At 45.3% G+C, this 18,141-nt stretch overlaps 1 protein-coding gene across 2 annotated transcripts in view; it reads right to left on the bottom strand.

The window, feature by feature from the left end:
- IGSF3 (immunoglobulin superfamily, member 3) overlaps positions 1-18,141 on the bottom strand; it is a 146,790-nt gene that overhangs the window by 26,653 nt on the left and 101,996 nt on the right. Inside the window, exons 4-7 of one of the 2 annotated variants that reach the window (XM_006874803.1) lie at positions 17,373-17,762; positions 16,004-16,063; positions 13,233-13,634; positions 7,397-7,801 (exon numbers count right to left, since the gene is read on the bottom strand). In XM_006874803.1, coding sequence (XP_006874865.1) covers positions 7,397-7,801; positions 13,233-13,634; positions 16,004-16,063; positions 17,373-17,762 — 1,257 coding nt within the window. The remainder of the gene's footprint in view (positions 1-7,396; positions 7,802-13,232; positions 13,635-16,003; positions 16,064-17,372; positions 17,763-18,141) is intronic. The other variant, XM_006874804.1, reaches the window with a different exon arrangement.

Below are 18,141 nucleotides of genomic sequence, written 5' to 3' on the forward strand. Positions count from 1 at the left end.
GCCAGCATAGTATGACAAACTGATAGACAAGCGGTGACCGTGAGCATCTACACACTAGACAGATTACTTTATTATGAACTACTTTCTAAAAGGAGTCCTGGTGTGGCGCTGGGGGTTAATGCGTTGGACTGCAAGGTCGGTGTGAACTGCAAGGTCAGTGGTTCAAGCTCACCAGCCACTCCTTGGAAATCCTACAAAGGGTCACTATGAGTAGAAATTGACTTGACAGCATTTAACAACAACAACTGTCTAAAAAGTCCTCCTTTATTCTAAATGAGCGTATATCATCAATTTCTACACATTAGGTGAGTGGGTAGATTATGTTGTCTCTGAACTTCACGTCATCTGTATTCCTGTTCTACACTTCTCTGTTCCCAGCCCTGCCTCCTCCTCTAGAGCCCCTGAGACAGGACCCACATCCATCTATGCAGTCTCAGCAGCCAGCACAGATAACTACACACAGAAGGGGCTAGAACACAGTTACAAAGGGGTGGGGAAGTGGGGAAGGGAAAAGGATGAACAGCCTGGAGGAGGTGAAAACAGTTAAAGAGGAGGTAACCGAGATACCCCCTGTCTGCTGACAAGGCAGGGACACTGGCTCACTGACTCCACTAACTGGCATACCCACTGTCACTGTGATCACCAGGTTTGAAGGCTGGGGACTCCCAGTAGGGTGCATGTGTCCAAGCTCACTCTATCTCTGAGCAGAGAGCAGGCAGGGGCCTCAGGGGGCTCCTGAAAGTTAGCAGAAGGGGCAGGGCAGCCAGTCCACCTGCTGGCCGGTGACAAAGAAAGCCCATGCTCATATGCTGTGGACATGAAGTCAAAGAGCAAACCCTAAGCTCTCCCAATCTGCCAGGTCAGCAATAAGAAATAGAAGAAAACGGATTTGGCAACATCCAGAGGGTATTAAATATTCATCCTGATCATCCATCAGTGAAATCCCCACAGAATACAACCTCTGACAAGTCGGCTTTCAACCACTGGAGGCTGTCCTCCTGGATGCTTGTTTATTGCTTTGTCGATTTTAATGTGCAATATTTAATAGCCAGACCAAGATAGGGCTGTAAACATTTGGAAAATGAGGGCTGACATTTTCCTTATTGCTTCTGTATTTAGGGCAACATAATTGGAGAGTGGATTTTTTTTTTTTTTTTTTTTGGTGCTAGATGAAATCAGAAGGAAGCAAAGCAATGCTTCAAAATTGAAGAAGAAAAAATAAATGAGAAAAAAAAAACTGATTAAGAACCCTATCATCAAACATGTTGAACTGGCTTAAAGTCTGGCCTATGTGCTCCTTGGTGGGGGGAGGGGAGGGCCACACTATCAATCAATGTAAAATCAACAACAAAATGAAAGCAGCAGCATTCCTGGAAAACTCCTGAGGGGAAGTGTGCACAGAGAACAAGAAGCACGCAAATAGAATGAACAGTCCATAGTAGACCTACAGCAAGCCCAGTGTACAAATCAACCAGAGATTAGGATGAAGCAAATATCCCCAGAGTGGTCAGGGGCTGCTTTGGGGCATAGACCAGAGATGACATCAGAGCAGCAGGCTAGAGAGAGTCAACAGTCTGTGGGATTCTATTTAGAATCAGAATATACTTTTATTTTATAGGAGATGGCAAGAGGGGCTAGTCCTATGGAAGACAGCCATGAATCCATGTTGTGAGGGGCAAGGAGTACAAGCAGAGAGGAAATTCACAGGCACTGGCTTTGTTCTCTCTCTCTCTCTCTCCCTCGCATCCCTGAGTCTTAGAGCCATCTTGTGGCAGATGTTAGAAGACACACAGGAGTTACAAGAGGCACAAATCAAGCTCCTACACAATTAGTAAATGGTGACTCAAGACACGGTCACTTGTGACCCCCTACTTCCAAAACACAAATTTCAGATTTGCTCAGAGTGATGGTATGGCAGACAGAGGAGAGATAAAGGAAAATACAAGTAAAAAAGAGGATTCAGAAAAGAAAAACAATTATCTGGAGACGTCTGTGATATACTAGAGTTCAGATGCTGCAGCTAGGCTGCCTTGCCTGGATTTGAATCCTGGCTCTGCCTCCCATCATGGATCCTTGGAAAATTGATTTAACTTCTGCCTCAGTATCCTCATCTATTAAACGGAATGAGAAACAGTGCCCCCTCATGGCTTATGAATTAAAAGTAAATCAAAATGCCAAACCAAACCCATTACCCTCAAGCTGAATCCAACTCATGGTGACTCAGTAAGACAGAACTGCCCCATTGTGTTTCCAAAGCTGCAGTCTTTACAGACGCAGACAGCCTCATCGTTCTCCCCACACAGTGGTTGGTGGCTTCAAACCCCTGACCTTCCCATTAGCAGCTGAGCACTTAAACACTGTGTCATTATATTTAAAGCATTCAGGATGGTGATGGGCATGCAAAAAGTGCTTGGTAAATACTAGTAGCTATAAAACTTGTGAAGTCTTGGTGTGGCACCATGGGTTAATGCACGGGATCACAAGGTTGGTTTGAACCGCAAAGTTGGTGGTTCAAGCTCACCAACTGTGCCTCAGAAACCCTATACAGGATCACTATGAGCCGGAACGGACTCAACAGCAACTGTAGCTACTGTTAGTACTACTACCACCAGTAAGAGGAGACTTCACTGAGAGTCCTCCATTCACATCAGTTATTTACAAAGAGAAACTGCTTTGTAAGTGAGACCGTGAACTGAAAGCAGAAAGAATGACTTCTGATTCTACGGCCTTAATGGGCAAAGTTTCCCTTTTGCTCACTCTACTTGATTTTTAATCAGAAAGACTTGGTTATAACTCCAACTGCCCTGGTCACTATTTACTCAACTTCAGCAAGTTAGAACCTCTCTGGCCTTCAGTTACCCACTTTATAAAATGGGAACACACACAAGACATCCAAGTGTCCAGTACAGCCTTGAGCCCATGGTCAGGCCTCAATAGATGCATTTTCCCAACTCTACTTCCCCCAAATAAAAACACCAGTAAATAGCAGCAAGAGTGAATATGAAAAAAAGAGTAAAAACAAGCATGAAGCTCTTAGGAAAATATTAAGTGCTAAATGCATACATATTTAATAAAGGAGAGACAGTAACACTTAAGCGGATGCATGCTCCCCGGTGCTCCAGTCACTCCCTGGGAGCCATGTGCAGCCTCCAGCACCTCCTTCGCCCCAGAGGGCTGTGCAGGTGCACAACCGCTAGCACCTTTAAGCAGAGGTCTCATGATAGCCCATGGACGATGTCTCATAAGTCTTCTGTGCCAACAACTGGTAGTTTCCACTTCACAGTAAAAATGCAAACAGACACAACTCATCTTTGGCCACACAAGACGGTTCTCAGAGAGGATGTTGGGCTTCCCAATGCTCCATTACTTTTTCTACCCAGGAGGCAACAACAGGAACTGATGGAAAAGTAGACCATGACATCAGAGCGACCTGGGCTCCAGTCTCTGATTGGATCTCAGGTTTTCATTTGACTAGCTGGTCTGCCTCTGTGAAGGCTCCTAACCACATTGAGCCTTTTTTTCCTCATAAGCAAATGAGGATATGAACTCTACATCATTAGACTGCTGCATGAGCTGAAAGAAAACATAAGTCACCAACTAAGAACAAAGCCTGCCATACAGTCTTGTCCCTTTCCCCTTCCATAACATCACATTAACTAGAATCCAAATAACCAGAATCTCCAATGAACTAATTTCGTATCCACATACTAGACTTTTCGGTCTTGAATTCTAAACAGTAACCGACACAAGCAAAGATTATTGTTGATTAGGGATTTACTAAAAAAGGCAAGGTCTTGGGGTCAGTGCCTTCTCTGTCCTCTACCGCTGCAAACCCATGTGATGGGCTTTGAGATTCTGCACACTGACCCTGAGGGCCACAGGAGGCAGTAAGACGGTTCAATTATGACCATTATGTTCCACTCAGTAAGACAGGCAAGTGGGTTCCTCAGCAGTTTTCACAAAAAGAGCTTACACAAAATGGGGTCTCTGCTTAACCCTCAATTAACCTGATAATCCACTTAAGCAGAACAGTCTCTTCCCTGGGCATCCTGTCAGGCTAGGTTTGGGCTCTAATTGGTCCATGACTCATTTACATTCTAACTCGCCAATTGCAAACTCTAGTCCAGAACAGGGCTTTGTTATGGGGTTCGAAGAGTTGAAGGATAAACTCAGAAATCACTGTCATTTAAACTCACATTGCCAAAAACAACATTGCAACCCATCTGAGGTAGTTAAGGAGTGAAGGCTGGCTATGCCATGGCTGTGAGTGGGCAGAAATCCTTTTGGGAGACCTTCAAACCATCTTTGCAAAGTGGATGGGTCACAAAGCCAGAAAAGAGTCTTTGCAAAGTCACTTCCTCTCTAACCCTCATAATTTACTGTGTCGTGCCTCCTCTCTACTGGGTGTGGGACTGGGCACCAAGAGGGAATTCAAAGCCTGCCTCCTGGGCTCCACCCATCCCAGCTTCCAACCTAGCAAGAGACACCGGACAGACCCAGATGTAGACTGTAAAGGCAGAATGTGCTTAACCGCTCACCTGTGTAGGTGAAATTCCAATGACTTATACTCACAAAATTTGTGCACCTTGATCTCCATTTCTGTATTGTACACTAACAGTGCATGATCAACTACTCTGAGAGAGACAGTCCCCATAAGAAAAGGACACAAACTCAGAACATCTGGGCAGGGCCTGGATCAAGAAAATAGCATTGAAGGAGAGATAGACAGAGTTATTATATTTACCAAGAGCCAGAGCACCAAACAGAGCGGTGGGCTTTCCAGCTACATGACCTTGAGCAAGTTACTTAACCTCTCTTAGGACCATTATGAAATTCCTATAAAGTGGTGGACACTAAGCATCTAGTGCAGAGCAGATGTTGGGTGGTTGTTGTTGTTATGTGCCGTGGAGTCGGTTCCAGCTCATAGCGACCCTGTATAGGGTTTCTGAGGCTGTAAATCTTTACGGGAGCAGAAAGCCTCATCCTTCTCCCACGGAACAGCTGGTAGTTTCAAACTGCCGACCTTGAGATTAGCAGCCTGAAACCCCTGCATTACCAGAGGACCTTAGATGTTGGATAAATGCCTATTATATTCCCTCTCTTTGCTTTGTCTGTAAATGGGGAGCAATAATACCTTTTTCACGTCATTGTTATGAAAATTATAGGTGATGAGGTTAAGGAAAAAGAAACTGGCCTGGATACTTTATAAGTATCAATTCAATGTCTTAACATCGGCACACAAACACACATACCACACACACAGATTAAACAAGATTAAACAAGTCAAAGAGACAGGACAACCAGATGCAATGTGTAGTCTCTGAATCCAGATTTGGAAGAAGGAAAAGGAAAAAAACTAAACAGCAAAGCATTGGGACAACTGGGGAAAATAGAATGAAATGCAAATGGAATTGTCCTACAAACTTTTTGAAGCCCCCTCTTACTATGATGTTGTTGTTTATTCTACCTCTTGGTAACCCCATGTGGAAGAGAGCTGTTCCACAGAGTTTTCAAGGCCGTGACCTTTTAAAAGCAGACTGCCAGACCTCTTCCGAGGCACCTCTGGATGACTTCGAACCACCAACCTTTCAGCTAGTCTCTGAGCATTTAATCATTTACACCTCCCAGATGTCTCCAATAATTCTATAAAAACGTTCAACTTCCAGGGTGTTGTTTAGTAGAATATAACCTTGTTCTTACGATCCACCCAACCCATTGCTGTCACACGGATTCCAGCTCATAGCAAGTCTACAGGACTGAGTAGAACTCCCCATTGGTTCCCAAGGCCTCATTGGGTTCTTCATGGAAACACACTATCTCCTCTTTCTCCTGTGGGATGGCTGGTGTGTTTGAACCATCGAACTTATGGTTAGCAGCCAAATACTGAACCACTGTGTGGCACAGTGAATTTTTTAATGTCTTTTCTAACCACGGTTTTGTAAACTCCCACCAACCAACTTTTACCTTATGGGTCTGGGCAAGAGAAAGTGAGAGAGGGTGCTGATGGATTATGATTTAGTTGTGAGTGATTGTTCACAGGTATCATGGTGACCGAGAGTACAATGAAATACTGCCAGCCTGCTGGGTATACCATGAGCCACCTCAGAAGCAACAGAGGGGGGACTCTCACTACCATCCAGGAAGAAGTGCCCGAGAGGTGAATGCATCCTTCAGACCAAGAGATACCTGCTCATTGAAACTTCCTGAGCCAAGAGACAGTTGTGACACCAGAAGCATGGCAGAGGCAGAACGAAGAGCCAGAGCACCAAACAGTGGTAGGTTTCCCAGCCCACAGGGCAGGCAAAGTTGAGTGGCTTTGGGCAGGAGGCTCACTTGTGGAGTGGGGTGCCTGCAGACACTTAATTGGGGAGCTAGGTTTGCTGACCCACAGAGCTAGAGCTGAGGGCCTTCAGGCTGAGGTTTACAAAGGAGTAGAGTGTGCTTTGATTGGTGGTTGTGTGCCGTGGAGTCAGTTCCAACTCACAGCAACCACGTACAGGGTTTCTGAGGCTTTAAAAGCCTCACCTTTCTCCCACGGAGCACCTGGCAGTTTCCAACTTCTGACCTTGCGATTAGCAGCCTGATTAGTAACCTACCACTACCAGAGCTCCTTATTAGCACCCCAAAAAATCTCTGTAACAAAGCCAGAGCAGGGCTGTGGCCAGGCCAAGGGGCCAAGAGTCAGAGAGAGGTCTGCCTGTGTCAGGCATGACTGAGTAGAAACTGTCCTGATTGGAAGAACTGTGCCCTGAACATTTCTGATGCTGAATCGCAACCTGCTTCACTTCCCTAATAAACCCTGTAACTATGATATGGTGTTTTGAGTTCTGTGTGGCCATCGAAATGAAGGCTCGAACCCAGATGAGTAGAGTGTTGATGCCATTTTAATAGCCACTAGGCATCCTTTTAAGGAGCTCTGGTAGCGTAGTGGTTAAGAATCGGGCTGTGAACCGCAAGGTCAGCAGTTCAAAACTACGAGCTGCTCCGTGGAAGAAAGATGAAGCTTTCTGCTCCCGTAAAGCCTTGGATACCCTGTATGGGGTCGCTATGAGTCGGAACCGACTCCACGGCACATAACCACCACCACCACCAGGCATCCTTTTAAGAGCTACAGGATGAAATATTTAAGGGGAGGTATCATTGATGTCCGTACCTTATCCTCAAAACGTTCAACAACAATATCAATGACAGACACAAAGGGAGAAAACAAACGTGAAAGGTGTTAATGACTGGTCACCCAGGAAAGTGAAAAGACGGGTTCACTGTACAATTCCCCCAACTTTCTATAGACCTGAAGTTTCTCAACATACAAAGCTACTGCAGAAGCTCAGCCCGTGCTTTCTTCCCTCTTTCTGTGCTGTCATGACACAGAAACACAAGACCCTGCAACGTTTACCTGGCTGCAGCACCCGGATCTCTAGCAGGTTGGAGGTTCTTTCCGCCAGCCGCGTCCAGGTGTTGTCATAGTTCTTCCTCCACAATTCCGCCACACACTGGTACTTGCCCGCCTCCGTGTCACTGGCTCGGCTGATGCTTAGGCGCACATTGTTGCTAGATTCGGCCTTCTCAATGGCAGTTCGGGTTCGGAAGCTGGAGGACCTGTCCCCCCACTGGACCCCTCCGTCCCGAGTGAAGGTCACCAAGTCATGGAACTCAACAGTGCCCACTGGCTGGAACCGCCATGTCACCGACACAGGGACCCGGGCCGGGTAATGAGGTTTGATGATACATTGCAAGTCAAAGGAATCACTGTAGGTCACTCCCGGCGTGCGTGAGATAGCTGTGACTGCAAAGCCTGTTTCTGGAGAGAGAAGAGAGAGTTTCAAACCAAAGGAGACACTTGGACTTCTCAGGGCATTGACATGCCAGTGACGGGCTACTGACTACAGCAAGCAGAATAGGACAAAGATTAGTGTTTTCTTTTGATACTCAGAATTCCCTGGGTGGTGCAAAAGTGTCTACTGACCAAAAGGTTCATGGTTTAAACCCACCCAGTGATGTCTTAAACAAAAGGCCTGGAGATCTGCTTCTCAAATCTCACACCCTATGGAGCAATTCTACTCTGGACACATAGGGTTGCTGTAAGCTGGAATCAATTAACAGCGATGGATGTTGTTTATTTATTTCATATATATATATAAGGAGCTCTGGTAGCGTAGTGGTTACGAATCGGGCTGCGAACCTTAAGGCCAGCAGTTCAAAACTACCAGCGGCTCCGCGGGAGAAAGATGAGGCGTTCTGCTCCCATAAAGATTTACAGACTCGGAAACCCTGTACAGGGTCGCTATGGGTCGGAACCGACTCGACGGCACTTAACAACAACAACAACAACATATATATATATACACGCACACACATATATATAAACAGGCCAATACTGTAGGTATTATATTAAGGCATAAAATCAACAGTTTATAAGAACCCATGGAAAGAGGCCCACAGCAATACTCTCTGAGCACAAAGCATTTGTAAAGATCCATGATAGAGACTTTCTAAAAGTGTGGATTGAAGCCAATTCCTCCTGGAATTAGACAACACAGTTGTCTCGGAGACTGATTTCATTTAGGCAGGGTCAGTATTAGAAATCTGGGGGCTTTATGCTAAAACATGAGCTAACAAGAACGAAAGCCAATTTGCCTTTGTTAAATGTAAAGACTTACAGCCTTGGAAACCCTACAAAGGATCACTATTTGTCGGAGTCAATTCAATGGCAGTGGGTGGGTGAGTTCAATGGTAAGCAGACATACTTCCCACACATCTCCTTTCCTGGACCACTAAGGGCATGAGAGGCAGTGAAGAGGGCGGGGATGGAGGAGGTGGTCTCCTAGGTTCTCAGGGTAGCACAGCACTCCAGCCCCTTTCCCACTTTCCCGGGAAGCCCAAAGGGATAGAGGCAGTGAGGGCCCCACTCAGGAGGGACTGATCTTTGACAGGTCACTGCCTCAGGTGAGATGGGGATAAGCAGTTGCCAATCAAGTTGATTCTGACTAGTGAAGACCCCCTGTATGTCAGGGTGGGAAGAACAGTCCTCACATCCAAGGTCCTGCCTTCTTAGTGAACTGTGTCTCTCATTATTCCTTAATGAACTAGCAGCATTACCAACCCCTAATACTGGCCCTTCCATAGGGGCCTCTCAGTGTCCCTTTAGTCTTGGACTACTGTTTAATATTAACACATAAATTATAATTGAAACAAATAGTAGCCAATATTTACTGAGTACTATCAATGTGATGGAGTCCTGGTGTGGTGCTGTGGGTTAATGCGCCAGACTGCAAAGCTTTTGAACTGCAAGGTCGGCAGTTCAAACTCACCAGCTGCTCCTCAGAAACCCTATATAGGGTCGCTATGAATTGGAACCAACTCGGCAGCACTTAACAACAACATTATGTGTTGGAGTGCTGGTGTGGCACTGTAGGATAAGCACCAGACAGCTAACCTCAAGCAAGGTCAGTGGTTCAAGCCCACCAGCCACTCTTTTGAAATCCTATAAAGAGCCACTTTAAGTCAGAACTGACTTGATAGCACTTAACATCATCTGTGCTAGGCATCATGCCAACTGCTTGCTTTCACTACACTTCAGTCAATCTCCAAAACGACCTTTTAGACAGCTTTAGCATCTCTCCTTTCTCATCCCCATTTTTTTTAAAAACAGATGAAGAGACTGAAACACAGAAGAGTCAAATAAATTGCCTGATAACAAACTGCAACTATATGGCAGAATAAAGCTTCAAACCCATGTGTTAATTGATTCCAAAGCACACCTTTAACCAGTAGGGGCTTTATAAGGTTAAGGAGCCTGGGTGGTACAATGGGTTAAGCATTGGGCTGCTAACTGAAAAGTTGGCAGTTCAAACTCACTAGCGGCTCTGAAGGAGAACAATGAGGCTGTCTGCATCCATAAAGATTGACCGTCTCGGAAACCCTATTAGGGTCACTAGGAGTCAGAATCACTTGATGACAGTAGTTTTGGTTTGGGCCTTATTAGGTTAAGGAACCCTAGTAGTATGGTAGGATAAGCATTGAACTACTAGCCAAAAGGTCTGTGGTTCAAACCCACCAGACATTCTGTGGGGAAAAGTGGAGGCATCTGCTTCTGTAAAGATTGACAGCCTCAAGAACCAGCAGTTCTATCCTGTCCTATAGGGTCTCTATGCGTTGGAATTGACTCGCTGATAGCAGGCTATAGTAGTGGTGTGGTACTGTTGGATCAGCACTGGACTGCAAACCTCCAAGGTCAGCAGTTCAAACCCACTGCTCCATTAAAAATCCTGTACAGAGTCACTATGAGTCAGAATCAGCTCGATGGGACTTAACAACAAGAAGCCATGAGGTAAAGAGGCCCTGGTAGCGTAGTGGATTACAAGCTGGGCTGCGAACTGCAAGGTCAGTAGTTCAAATCCTCCAGTCACCCCATAGGAGAAAGATGAGGCTTTCTGCTCCCGTTAATATTTGCAGCCTCAGAAACCCTATACAGGGTCACTCTGAGTCGGAACTGACTTGGTGGCACCTCACCCTGAGCCACGAGGAGCTTAATTGAGTGGTTAAGAGTGTAGACTCTGGAACCAACAAGCCAACTTGAGCATGCTACTTCTCTGTTTCCCCCATCTGTTCTGACAAACATTAAATTTGTAAAATAGAATAGCTAACAGGCACATGATATATGCTATAATGTTTATGTGTGTGTGTGTGGGTGGAGGGGGGTGGATTAACAAAGTTCATGAAGGGATGGAATGAAAAGATAATAGAATTTTCCCATGAACTTGTAAAAGCCCCCTTGGGTTTTGTTAAAGACATATTTTAAGAAAACAGGCCAAAAGGAAAGTGCATTAAATTCTTAAGGTAAAAGGCTAATAAGCCTTATATGGGGAGGTACACCAACAAAGAGTACGCATAATCTGCTGAAAGCTCTGGCTCATCAACTTGGATTTTATGCAATATCTTTATGTATCTAAAGTTAATCTTTTTTTTTTTTTTTTTATGGCACACAGCACCAGCCTTTACATTAAGTGGTTGTGATGATGGTCGCCAGTCAAAATGGCGCCATGAGTTTGCATCCGGGTGCGGTAAGCGATGCCAGCAGAGCAGCACAGCAGTGGAACCTCAGGAGACAAACCTGCACTGGGCGTTCCTGGTCTGCATGGCAAACAGGGGCCAGAGAGCATAGCAGAGCTCAGAACCATATCCAGACCTGGGATAGGCTCACCACGATCACAGACCTCACACATGGCAACAGAGCTGCCTGACTGAGCAGAATGACTCTTATGTGCTTGGAGAACTTTTCACCTACTATCTCAACTGGTCACTTTGTCACCTAATTGGGTGTGTGGTGGGCTAGAATGAACAAACAACCTTCCATTGGGTTGCCCTCCCACTCTATACTCTCCCACCCCACCCCATCAGACCACCCTGACTTCAGCTTTACCTGGAAGTACCCCTGGGATGGCGAAGAGGTGGGAAGAGTCAGTCCCTGCCTGTGGGAACCTCCAGACACATACTGAATAAGAAAACAATCTAGGGATAACATGACACAGGAAAATTCCTTCTAGAGAAATAATCCTGACCGACTCTTCCTAATTGCACAGGATGGAAAAATACGCCACCAAATGGACACCTATTTCCATAGGCCCACCTTGGTGCTGAGCACAGTTACAGGGCCTGAGCTGGCCAGAAACTTAATCACTGGATGAAGTTTCTAGACTGAAATTAGAGCTGTGTGACTACTGCAAAAAGCAGCTCAATCTTCGAGATTAAGCTTTTAGCAAATAGATGTAATTCTAATCTCAGAGGTGAGAGGACATAAAGAATTTAGTCTAGGGCTAAACTATCTGTGGAGAAGGGAGCCTTACAGAATCCAGGAAGCCCCTACCTCCTGATAAACATGAAGACCCTACAGGCAAAGTTATTTTCCCAGCCAAGTAGCAGACTGGTTTTTTAAAATTTAATATACTGATTATATTAAGACAGATAAGTATTGATAGAGGCTTCTTTAACTACTCTTGTGAAGCAAATCTAATATTCTTTGGTTTTAGCAAATCTCAAGATATCTTTTAATTTCATACTAATGAGAAAATGACTGTTAAAGCAGGGGGCCCTATAGTAGAGTCGATAAAAAACATAGGCTTTCCCAAAAACTAAGAGATTGCTGGTTTCTTGGATTCCAATTCTAGGTTTGTCCATTTGAATCTAGAGCCTCAGGCAAATTATTTAACTGTTTTCCAGTTTCATTGTATAATGGAAGTTGTCTACCCCTTGGTTAGGTAAGGATTCAGTGGGGCAATGAAGCTGAAGACCTCTGCCTCCGTCAGAGTAAATGCTATACAAATAACAATGTTTGCCCTGCTCTAAACTGCTCCAGATGGGCTGGGCTTCTGGGCAGTACTGGCAGAGATCTGGAGAGCTGGAAGAGAGAGAAGCTCCTTCCAGACCAGTTTTGGCAAGTGACTATATATATCTTATAAGAAGTACAGCCAGAGTGTTTCTTAGAAGCCAAGACAGTGAGACTTTGTCTCTCATACTTGGGATACGTTATCAGGAGGAACCAGTCCCTGGAGGAAGACATCATGCTTGGTAAAGTGGAGGGTCAGTGAAAAAGAGGAAGACCCCAATGAGATGGATTGGCACAGTGGCAGCAGCAATGGGCTCAAAGACAATCGTGATTGTAAGGATGGTGCAAGACTGGATAGTGTTTTGTTCTGTTGTGCGTAAGGGGCTGCTATGAGTCAGGAGCCAGCTCGACAGCACCCAACAACAACAACAACATGTGCCTCTAACTGGGGACCCACTCCTGCTGGGTCACATCAATTCTCTGGGTTCCCCAGGTCCAGTTTCTGTCAAGTCAGCTCATGGCAACCCCACGTGGGTCAGAGCAGAACTGAGCTTCACAGGGTTTTCAGTGGCTGAGTTTTTGGCAGCTCACCAGGCCTTTCATCTGAAGTATCCCATAGTGGATTTGAACTGCTAACTTTTTGGTTAGCATCCACACATTAACTGTTTGTCCCATCCAGGGACTCTGCTGCTGTGGGTACAGTTCTTTTAACAAGACTCCCTCCCCACCCAGCCCTAGGAGTGGTATCAGCTTCTGGCTCCCATTAGTCCCTGGAAGCCCATCATCACACCGTCATAGAGACCCTTCGATAAGAAACCCTTCTGAAGGTGCTTCCTAATACAAATCAGGTGAAGTTCTTGGCATGGAGCCTCCATCATGACCTCACCATCAGACTGCAGATGCTTACCAAGAGCTGTGATAGAGATGGATGTGCTGGCCCTCCGCTCCCCGACAAGCTGCCACTCGCCATCCACTGCCCGCACCCATTCGGTCACGTGGCACTCATACTGGCCCTCATCCTCCTTCCTGCTGTTGAAGATGCCCAGGCTGAACGAGTTGGGTTGCACCTGTTCCATCTGGACGCCTCCAAAGCTGCTGCGCTCCCAGTAGGACGCCCCTGGCTGCACAGTACCATCCCGGTCAAGCCGCATGATGTTATTGCGGCGGTTCTGCCTGTCCACGAGCTGCCAGGTGACCGAGAAACGGCCCTGCTGCCGACCTGCCGTGCGGATGCTGCAGGAGAAATGCAGGTTCTCACCCTCCAGGATGACGCTGGCGTTGCTGGTCACCTCCACGGAGATGCTGCTCTCTGGGGAAAGGGAGAGTCACAAAGTGGGAGCTGTATGGCCTCATAGTGCCCTCCACACAGATATAAATGGAGGAAGGGGCAAATTTCATCTGACTCAGGTGCTATGGACTTCAAATAGTAAACAGCAGTCTGATATGGATGCCACAAGCCCTGGTGGTTCTGGGCACTGCTCACTGGGATTTAGATCTGATCATCTAGCAAGCTCTGCTGTGTGCTGAGCACTGGGGTGTAACAAAATTCTAAGACTTGAGGCTGAACCAGAACCAAAGAAACATAATACAACGACACTACATTTCAGACATAACAGTATCAGCAAAATCCCCCAGCTGAAATTGAAGGCCTTTCAACTTCCATTTTTACTAAGTTGAAGAACACCAAAATTCTACTTCACCTCAGTCTTCCCACCATTCATTGCTGCAGCAGGCAAATAAAAACGCTGCATCCATAACATGCCATCTGATATCTTCAGGGCAATATTGGGAAGTAGCAACAAATGATGGAAGTATTTAGACGATGAAGTGTACTTGAGTGTGGATAATAATGGAGCCCAGATGGTCTAGATTCAGGGAGTGCATGGGGAGAGAGCTCCATACTTTCATCAACACAGAGGCCAGTATCTCGCCATCCCCCATCTGGCTGGTCTGTGCCTTGCTCTTTACTTGAATCATTCTGCCCATCATAGTATGGGGTAAGGATTTCACTACTTTCTCTTCTCCACCTAGTAGTGTTTGCTGCACATTAGCTATATGAACTCACTCAAGCAAATTACAAAACTCTCTGTGCCTCAATTTCTTCTTCTATAAAATGGGGGGGGGAATAGTAATTACATTGTGAACATACACAGATTAATTAACACAGATTTTCAATAATTGGTTGCGCTTGCTGTGGATTATATTTTACTATTCCCAATAACTCTTTGCTTTTATAAAATAGATTCTCTAGTCTGTTTTAATTATGCATACAGTATTTTGTACAGTTACTTATATTAAGTTCAAAAAGCTCCTAAGTTTTAAGGAACACAAAGAACCATAAGTGATTTGGTGCTAATCTTTAGGGTACCACCCAAACGAAATGCATATGATACTTCTAAACCAGTCAGTCAAATCAAACCCCGGATGAAGAAGCATCCAGTTACTAAGGGGAAACACACATCCACGTACGGACGCATCTGAATCAGTCTTCTCTCCCCTGGACTTCCCCCCACAAGTAGAAACCAAGATGAGTACTCACTCATTCAGCCTTCACATTCAGCTCTTGTTGGAGTGAGTATGTCTGCCACCAGGTTCTGGATTTGCTTATTTCGAGCAAATCCAGAAAAGGTCTGGACAAGGTGGGAATGCAAATTTTCACAAGAGGACACCAAGGAGTCATACCAAGATGACTCAGGGAAGTGCAGAGGCCCCTGGTTAGTGACAGTTCTAGTGGTTAAACGCAGGTTCTTGGAGACTGGTTCGAGGCCCAGATCTACTCCTTCCTAATTGTAATCTTGGGATTCTCACTTACCTTACCCAAGTGCAATTTCTCTTGGGCAAAACAGAGCTACTAATAATTACTACATTCAGAGAATTAGATAAAGTGATTATTTTTCACTGTCATTAATAATAATAATCCCCTTTCAATTACAGGCTCATCCCTAGTGTTGCCAGTTCCAAGGATAGGATTAAATGTGGCAACTTTAGCACCAAGGGAGAAAATCCCTTTACTTGCCTTAAGCAGAAAATGACTTTTAGGACATCACTCCCTCCTGTCACCCCCAAATGACTCTTACATAAGAGCCTTGTTTATTATGAGGGCCACTCTTGGGGGCTCTGTTACTCAAGCAAGCCTGGTAAAACTGCACAGTCTGGATCTCTTAGAAGACAAGCCATTCTGGTGGCCCAAGCAAGGCAGACATGGCCCCAGCACTGCCTTTCCTGTTAAGTTCTATTGACAATGTTGTACTATTTATGAGGAATCCCAGGCCTCAGAACAGGCAGCTGACAATTGAAAGCCATTTGGGTTAAGTGAAAACTATGACACAACTAATGAGAATCTGAGTGCATGTTCACAAATGGAATTTCCAATCAAGATGGTGTGGCATAGACTAAGCGCAGAGCAATGGGTTTGGAGTTAGAAGCAGACGTTTCTAATGCAATGCAAGCTCAACCACTAACTGAGCAACCTGTACAGTCACTTCCCTGTACAGTGCTCTGGCTTCGTCATTCATAGAATGAATTCAATACTGGCCACTACCTGGGATTTGAGGGGTGGGTGCAGAGAAGGAAATGATGTATGCAAAAGCACTTTGGGCTCTTGGAAGGAAAAGCACCATTAAAATCCAAGGTATTATCATCATTACAGATGTGATCATTGTTTTTCAGTAGACTTACCCAAGTGGCCTTGGGGCAGGATCTGGTGGTGCTGGGGGACTTTAACTACCCAGTGATCTGCTGGAAAAGCAATATAGCAGGCCACAGATCATCAAACAAGTTCTTGGAAGGAGTTGGGGGAAATCTCTGAATACAAAAAGGCCTAAGAAGGAAATAGCTTGGCTGCCCCTCACTGTTCCTTACAAAACAATGAGGAATTAGTTGCAGATTTAAAAGGAGAGAGGTGGTGATTAAGGCAAGCATAGACTGACAGGAAAAGTAATCATAGAGTGGGCATTCAATATCAACAATTTCAGTTCTACACATATCCAGCAAGCACCTGCTCTGTGTAAAGCACCATGCAAGGCAATGCAGGGAAAGAGTCTTAAGAAGCAAAAAGATTACAAGATAATCAGGTGTAGGTATCATTGTTTGGTTTTAAAGTATCAAATAAAATAATCTTGTTGGTGAGAAAAGAAGAAAGATTGACAAGACCAATTTTTTTTTTTTTTTCTTCACACTTGGGAGAGAAATATTTTTAAACTAAAAAAGTGTAAAGAAAAATGTGAAGGAAATCATTACAAGGCCAAGGGAAAGAGCAGTTTGAGTAGTTGAGAAAGAGTTAATGGTTAGTTCATCAACTTGTTTAAAATAAGGGCATGATACGCTTTTTAATGTCTTTCAACTAAAAACAGAACTATAAACCAAATGAGGTCTTATAAGCATACCCTGATACTATGGGTGATTAAACACACGAGCAAACACCTAGTCTCTGAAGTCCCTGGCCATGACAGTTACCCCCACATAAGCCAGCTCACGTGGAGGCAGGGGACCACCCTAAGTAGCCCCAGAAACTAGCTAAGCTGTAAAATCTATGCTCCAGAGAAACCCCATTCACTGACATTTTAAAAGCGTATTTTAATAGGAGACAATTAGGGAAATGTCAACCTTTATACCGTCCAAACCCCAGACAGTATATCCTTCTGAATAATGTACTTTATGATTTAAAATCACTCCATAAAAGACCAACTCTCCTTACATGAAATTTCTAGATAGGGATCTACCTACCTATTCTGGGACTTACTTCACACCCAGGAGCAAACAGCTTTCCTAGATTGCTGGTTTTCCTCTAAACTGAGCTGAAGCAGGGATTTACTGAGGCCCAACTCCAGCCTGCAAACATAGTGCTGAAGTGCCATTTAACTGGGGAAGGGGGTAGGGGGGTTGACAGTAACTGCTGAACTGACTTAAACTTGGAGTTCCACCTGCACACATCCTCAACACCAAACTACTCTATGCTCTCGCCCTGCTTCCTTACACGATGCTACCTAGCTGTTGAACCAGGAACCAATAGGAGGAGTAGAAGAAAGTAGCCCCTTTCTCTACTTACTGAGAGGGAGGACTATGATCGGGATGTTCTTGGGACGCTTGCTCTCCTTGTCGATGAACTCCCCAGTGACTGTTTTCTCCCGCTCAGTGACACGGCAGTTGTATTTCCCAGTGTCTTCCTGACGTAGGTGGTAGATCTTTAGCACAAAGACACTGTCGCTCTCTTTGGCAACTTTGAGCTGACCCTTGGCTTCCCGATGTGCAAATTCGTTGTTGAGTACCGGCACAGCATTAGGTCCCATACTGGCAATGAGTGAACTGTTGAAGGCCCAGGAGACGGCAAAGTGACGTTCGGGAATACTCTGAGCCTCCAGAATGCACCTGAACTCCACTGACTCTCCTACTGTGTACAGGCGCTTGTCTGTTTCCAGCCGAACAGCAAACTCTTTGTCTGAGAACACATGTAACAAAACAGATGCATTATGGGTGAATGATGCCCCAGCTAGCCAAACTGTACTGGCAAATCCCTACAGTGCTACTTAGAGGCAAGGCATTACTGGTTTCAGAAGGAAGACTCCAATTCAGACCCAGGTTATCTGAGGCCTGGAGAAACCTGTGACAATCCCACAGAGAATGCCAGGTTTACCAGGTAGCTAGATCCAGGACATCTAAGGAACCTGGTATCCTTACATGGCCAATGGGCCTCTGTTTTCAATTTTCAAGGACCTAGAGTATACCTACCAGAGGCCAGTAAGGAAGTCCCCTTCTTCTTGTTGTTGTTAAGTGCCATCGAGTTGATTCCGACCCATAGCGACCCTGTATAGGGTTTC

Source organism: Chrysochloris asiatica, unplaced genomic scaffold (assembly GCF_000296735.1).
Source record: "Chrysochloris asiatica unplaced genomic scaffold, ChrAsi1.0 scaffold00302, whole genome shotgun sequence".
NCBI classification, from domain to species: domain Eukaryota; kingdom Metazoa; phylum Chordata; class Mammalia; order Afrosoricida; family Chrysochloridae; genus Chrysochloris; species Chrysochloris asiatica.